Source organism: Pterocles gutturalis, unplaced genomic scaffold (genome assembly GCF_000699245.1).
Source record: "Pterocles gutturalis isolate BGI_N339 unplaced genomic scaffold, ASM69924v1 scaffold19638, whole genome shotgun sequence".
Taxonomy (NCBI): Eukaryota; Metazoa; Chordata; class Aves; order Pterocliformes; family Pteroclidae; genus Pterocles; species Pterocles gutturalis.
This window is the reverse complement of record NW_010120941.1, coordinates 56,632-62,976: the sequence shown is the minus strand read 5'-3', so window position 1 is coordinate 62,976 and position 6,345 is coordinate 56,632. Positions and strand designations below refer to the sequence as shown.

At 53.8% G+C, this 6,345-nt stretch overlaps 1 protein-coding gene across 1 annotated transcript in view; it reads right to left on the bottom strand.

Annotated features, from left to right (window-relative positions):
- The window catches only part of CD34 (CD34 molecule), a gene marked incomplete at both ends in the record, with an annotated part of 12,134 nt that overhangs the window by 366 nt on the left and 5,423 nt on the right, over positions 1 to 6,345 (bottom strand). Inside the window, 6 exons of the mRNA XM_010077083.1 lie at positions 1,398 to 1,562; positions 2,281 to 2,321; positions 2,614 to 2,761; positions 5,116 to 5,193; positions 5,284 to 5,567; positions 6,290 to 6,343. Of these exons, the coding sequence (XP_010075385.1) occupies positions 1,398 to 1,562; positions 2,281 to 2,321; positions 2,614 to 2,761; positions 5,116 to 5,193; positions 5,284 to 5,567; positions 6,290 to 6,343 (770 nt within the window). The remainder of the gene's footprint in view (positions 1 to 1,397; positions 1,563 to 2,280; positions 2,322 to 2,613; positions 2,762 to 5,115; positions 5,194 to 5,283; positions 5,568 to 6,289; positions 6,344 to 6,345) is intronic.

Below are 6,345 nucleotides of genomic sequence, written 5' to 3'. Positions count from 1 at the left end.
TCCTGGACCTGAAAAGAGAAGCTGTGAGGTTTTGTTGTTTTTTGCATAACCAGGTTTGGGAGCTGACCCTGCCTGGGGTTTGCAAAGCTACGCTGTGACCGACCACCTCTGCTTTCCACTTTGGCCAAGTGAGAAGCATCACTGGGTGCAAGCGATGGAAACTGCCTCTTTCTCTTTCCCCATCCTTCTTTGTTTCAGCCTGTGAATAGGTACACAGCTCACAGCGAGGTGCTGCACCCCAGCAAACACAAAGACACGCTGCTGGGCTTGTTTTGCTGTTGCTCTGAGGATCAGATGCCTTTGGAGGACCCAGAGCAGCAGCAGAGCTGACTTCGTGCCCCACCACAACAATGGGGGGAGCTGGTGGTCCGGGCTGAGGTGGCAATTGCCAGCTGGCAGCAGATAGCCCCGCTCTGTGTTTGCCCACAGCATCCAGCACACGGCAGGCTGCCGAGCATCCCGCTCGCCCTGCGTTTCGCTCAGGCCTTTGCTGATGGGATGGGTGTGCTGGATGCAGCTCACCTAGGAACTGGATTGACGCTGCCACATGGGCAGCTCCCAGCCCCATGGTGACACTGGTTTTCGCCTGCTGCCAGCATCCAGGAGATGGTACCTGCAGGCAGCGGGCTCGCCAGCCTGAGCTGCCGTGTCCCTGCCTCTGACACATGCACTTGGCTTCCCATCTGCACCCTTCCAGAGCATCCTTTCTGGCAGTAAAATAACCTGATGGCTTCCCAGGACACTGCTGTTCATGTGGGGGAAAAGCATGGCCCGTCCTGGCTTTACAGAGGGCTCACGTCCCCAAATGTCACGGGTAGGGGAGAGGACTCAACAGTCAGCCTGCCTGGAAAGGGGAAAAGGGAAATAGGAAGTTTCTTTCTCTTTCTTTCTTGACATATTTTATTACCATCGCTTGTTAGGTGAGGGGAGAAATCACCTTTATTACAGCATTGGTACAAGACAGACACAGAATTCAAAGGCAGTGAATGGAAGGTTAACGTGTGTCACTTTTAATGACAAATTCATAAGGTTTCGGTGGTGCTGGAGGGGTCTTGCTGGATGAGTTCTTAATGCTGAGCAAAAATAAATGTTAGACCTAGAAGAACGGTTGACAAAGGGGCGGCTTTCCCACAGGAGCAATGAGCTCAGAGTTAATTTCCCAAGGCAAGAGAGGTTTCCCTTCACCCTGCACGGTCTGGCCTCCCTGCTCCTGCCCTTCGCCTTGCCCGGGCTGACCCAGCCCCGGGATGATGCCCCTCGTGCCAGCGGAGCCATCCTGGGGACACGCACCCAGGCGGGGGGCACCGAGCCACAGGGTCAGAGCAGCCCCCTCCTCGCCCACCCAGGGACCCCCCGGGGCTCCTCTACCGCCGGCTCTGCCATCGGTAAGCACTGACCAGCCGCTCTCCCGCCGGGCTCCAGCTCCGCCGCTTCATCAGGAAATATCCAGCCAAGCCCAGGAACGCCAGCAGCAGTCCAGATGTGACCAGGGCGATCAGCGTCTTCTGAGAAAAGTCCTGGTGGTTCCTCACGCTCCCCCGTTTCAGGGATTTTATTCCAAACTGGAAAAAAAAAACAAAACACACCAAAGAAGGCTGGGAGTGGGACAAACAGGAAACGTCTGCATCTGCAGAGCAGGCACCGGGCTCAGAACAATGCTGCTCCTCACCTCCCCGTCCAGCCCTGCATACACAAAGCCGGGCTTTGCTGCCCAAGCTCCTGAGCTCGCACGTCCTCATGGCCTCATTTCTATCCTAGCATCTTCTGTGGCACAGGGGAATTTTCTCCCTTGGACAAGCCCTGAGATTTAAGGTGTGTGTCTGCACGCCTGGAAGATCTCCGTGGGCTGCTGCTGCAGCTCTGTTGCTGCCGTTTCTATCGGGACACGGAGCTCAGCTCCACAAGCTCACGGGAGCGTTGGGAGGAGGAATTAATGACCGTCAGCGTGGTACTTTGAAGAAGCAGAGTGCCAATTACACCCCAAGAGTTATTGTTGGGATCTAGTCCTTTTTTAGGACAATACTACTCAATTTTACAGGAACTATTTCAAGCACTTCTGCCTCCAGCGGTTGTACGAGCGCTCTTACGGTGCATCGCCGCCTCGCTGCGTGGCTGGTGGTTGGCTCCATCTCATGTGCCAGCGCTCAACAAATGCCTCTGAGATGGAGGCAGGTTCAGCTCTTGGCTGTCTCCCCCAGCTTTAACTGACCATTTAAGAATCTCCTTTCTCCAGCCACTCAGGCCACTATTTTTAAAGCTGAATTTGCTCAAGGAATTTACCTTTTCCCAGTGAGACTCCTGGAGCATGTCTGTAGCAGGATCTGCAAGGATTAAAGAGGAGAGGCACATTACACGGGGGGTCACGCCACAGCTGATGCCATCGCTGAACACGGAGGAGCCGTCAGCCCCTTCGCTGCTCTGGATGCAATGCTGTGGATCCATGGATTTAGCAAGACCCCAGAAGGAAGAGCAGGAGGTGCAGAGAGAAGCCTCCTCCCAGGCTGTAACTGAGGATTTGTGTCCCACAGAGACCCCCAGCCCCACCCCACAGACCCGCATCGAGGTCGTTATCCAGCGGTATCAACGACAGCCGCAGGAATTGGCTCCACTGACCTCTCTCGCCGACGAGGATGAGGAGCAGACAGTCGTGGTCCACCTCAGATTTCGCGAGTTTAATCTGGCAGGGGGAGGGAACACGGTGGGCGCCTTCTTCACATACCGCACTCCATAATTCCGATCCCTTCATCTCTAAAAAGTGTTTCTGCAAAATTTTCAAAAAAATAGCCATTGAACCAACCAAACCCACTAATTCTCCATCTCAGCTCAGCTCTGGGATGGGTGTCAGACCTTCACCTCCCCCTGCACCATGGCTTTGGGCCCCAGTGCCAACACCTAGAAAATGGAGATGCTCGGATCTTGTTTCTTACCTTAATGAGATTTAATTAAATGAAGATATTTTTAGAAACTCTTGCAAATGGCATTTAAACAAAGCTAAATTTAGGATTTCAATTGCATGGCAAGTCCCTCCGATTTTTGAAGTGACCAGCCGCCTGAGGAGCCCTATTGTTCAGAGTCCCAGGCAGGGGCTGGGAAAGGAGGGAAATAACAAAGAAGCATTGAGCCTTCCTGTTTAGGAAATGTCTTCAATGTTTTTGCTAAGTTGCTGATCAAAGGCTAGGCAAAAAAATATAATTTTCTCACATTTTAGAGCTGAACGGACTCTTGGGTGGAAGAGGAAGAGGAGCGAGGAGCTGCAGCCTTCCCCTTCTGCCGGCCAATTTCTGTATCAGACAGGACAGGCTTTCTCCTCGGGGATATTTTCAGCCACAGTCACTCTTGGAGACAGAGCCCACAGTTGCTAAAAGACGTTATCAGCTTCCTTAACATCCTCCCAGCTGGGGACATCAGCTGAGCTGTGGCTGTGCCCACCCCCTCAGACGAGCTCCAGCTGAATCCCATGTCCTGCCCATAGCCTCTGCTCGGTCCCCACCAACGTGGGGCTACAAAAGAGGGGGAAACCCTCTTGTCTTGCAGCATTGTGCAGAGCCAGGCAGCTCAGTGCCTTCCTCTCCTTGCCTTAGAATTGCCTCAGCATTGTGCTGGGATTGCCACATCCTCTTAGCATACAAAAACGCAGAAACTTATCCGCGGGAGAATAACAAACAAATCATTTTCAGCTGTTTCTATAGAGCTTGGCTTGGGGTGAGAAAGGCCAAGATGGAACAAGAGACCCAAGTGTGTATTTTCCTTTCTCTGCTGTGGAAAGAACTCATCGGAGTGTCAGAATTTCCCTTTGCAATTAGCAGCGCAGGGTGCCAGCTTATTGCTCATTTGCTTTGGGAAAGGCCAGCAGGAAAGCGGGACACGGCCGGTCCCTCCTATCTGCGCTCCTCGCAGACGCTCTTATCTGCTTCCCAGGTCCAGGCTGCTGAGCCTGAGCTGGTTTTTTCCCACTGGATGATTAGTTGAGGTTGGGAGAGGTCTGCTGTGGAGTCAGAGCTCCCAGAAAAACACAACTTTGACATGGAGGGAGGGTTAGATTAGATCCGACTCTATAGGACATGCTGTGTGTTATCTATGCATCCATTTGTGCATAGGCAGGTGTGTAATGCATGCATCATGTGCCCGAGCCCTGTGCCCAGGAGGTGCTGGTGCCACTAGGTGGCATCTGGGATCAGAATGACTCCCTGCCAGAGGAGTTTCCATCTGAATTCTTGCTAAAGTGCACTCCCTGTAAACAGGAGTGAGTGTAAATGCCATTTCATCGCCAATTTGCAGAGAAAAGCCAGGTAAGAACTCCCTCACCCTAAGTGGTGGCAGTACGGCTGACCCGCAGAAGTAAAATCAGTCGTTGGCATTTTATACCCAGGGCACTGCTGTCCCACCAGACCCAGCCCTGCCTGCCCTCTCTTGCAGGCTGTGCCTCCAGCGTGAAAGGTTTCTTCCCTCCCACCCACAACAGTGGCTCAGCCAGACCCTCTCCTGCTTTTATAAATGTTTCATTTTTGGTGCACAAGGGCAGTCAGAGAGCCTGAGTTTCCCTGAGGGGTTGGTGCACATGGGGACACTGATCAGTCCCCCATGCTCCTTCAGATGCCCCGATTTCTTTCCTAGAGCAGTTGGCAAGACAAGAAAAGGCACTCGCCTTCCCAACAGGGAAGAGGAAGGAGAAGAACAAAGGCAATTTCCTGTTAAGCCTGGTGGGAGATGCTTTAGAAGCTAAACTGACCCCAGAGCTTAATCATGAAAAAGGAGCTTTTATGCAACCAGGAGGCTGCATTTCCCCAGGATTGCTGTCATCAGGCCTTTGGGATCCTGCTGGGATCATCCATTTGTGATCCTGCTGGGACGGCTGTGACCATCCCTTTGGGATCCTGCTGGGATGGCTGTGACCATCCCCACCTCCATCACTTGGGCACAGCTCAGATGCTGCCCTAGGGATAATGGTGTGAGCTCTCCACCCCAAACTGACCCCCCAGCTATGGTGGGTGACCCCATTGCTGCAAGCTCAAGAGGTTTGCAGGAGCCTGCCCTTGGCTCTTTGCTTGCAGCCCCCTCCTCCTGCATGTCCCCCCCCCCTCAGAGATGTGTGGCTGCCCTGGGGCTGCAACTCACGCAGGTGTTGGACTCGTTGAGCTGCAGGCAGATGGCTCCAGTGTCACTCACTTCTTTGACATTGTGGCATGTGATGGGCTGGAAGGGAAAAAACACAGTGGTGGCATCAGAGAACAAATCCAACCTCCTCGGGGTCCCACCGCCCGCGGTGCCCAGCCGCATCCTCACCTTGGGGCTGTCCCCATCTGTGTGCAGTGACGTGGTGGCAGCCGAGACGTGAGGATGCCCCGAGGTGCCAGGAGAGCTGGTCAGAGCCGGCGTGGACCCTGGGGTTCCTGCTGTCGTGTTGGGTTGCGTTGCTGGGCTCTCAGTTGTGGGGACCCCTTGGCTGGTGTGGGCTGTCTCCGAGGGGGTGCCCAGCAGCTGCGTGGGGGTTCGGCTGGGCTGGGGGCTCGTCCGCTCACTGCTGAGCCGGGGGGAGGTGGGGCTGGATGCCAGGGACCCGGCTGCAGCTTCTGTTTGGAAGAAATGCAATGAAAAGGGGACATGAAAAAGCTTAAGTCCTCTAAAATCAACGCGTGGCATTGCGATGACTGAAGTACAATATTGATTTGTCATAGCCAGCGCTACCAGAACGGGTTATTGGCTGTATAAGAAATGTGCATTAGACTTGCTTCAGTTGCCTAATTGTTACATGTCCTTCCTAATCTGTTTCCAATGGGCTAATTTCCCGGGCATGCGCCGCATGGCAGCAAGGGTGCCATCGTTGGACCTCCCCTGCATCACCCTTGTCCCCACCTTGACCCAGAGTCTTCAAAAAGATGATGTGCTGATTTCAGACAGCCCAAGAGAAGGGCACTGGACATCTCTGCAAGGTCTCACAGCCCTTCAGAGCTCCTGGAAAGGCTGGCAGACCTCTTACCGGTGCCATTTGCTGAGCAAAGAATGGGTATGTTGAGATGAAAGGTTAATGAGCATTTTGTCCCATCATCTCTGGGCTGTTTTGCAAAGGATGGGTCTAAGCTGCCCGTCCTGAGGCCAGCAGTGCCAGGCTGCCCCGGGTGGGATGTTCTGGACAGGATTAAAGCTTTTGACCATACCATCAGACTGGTTTTTGAGAGCACAACCCCTGCACTGACTGTGGGTTCCTTAGGGCAAGCCTGAGCACTTAATAAATCTGATTATTAATGGCAATGCTACTGGGAATCACGGGGGGAGCGAGGAGAGCAATTACCAGACGTCTCTGCTGTTGGCTCGGCACTGCTGGGGGCTGCGGGGGCTCCGGGGGCT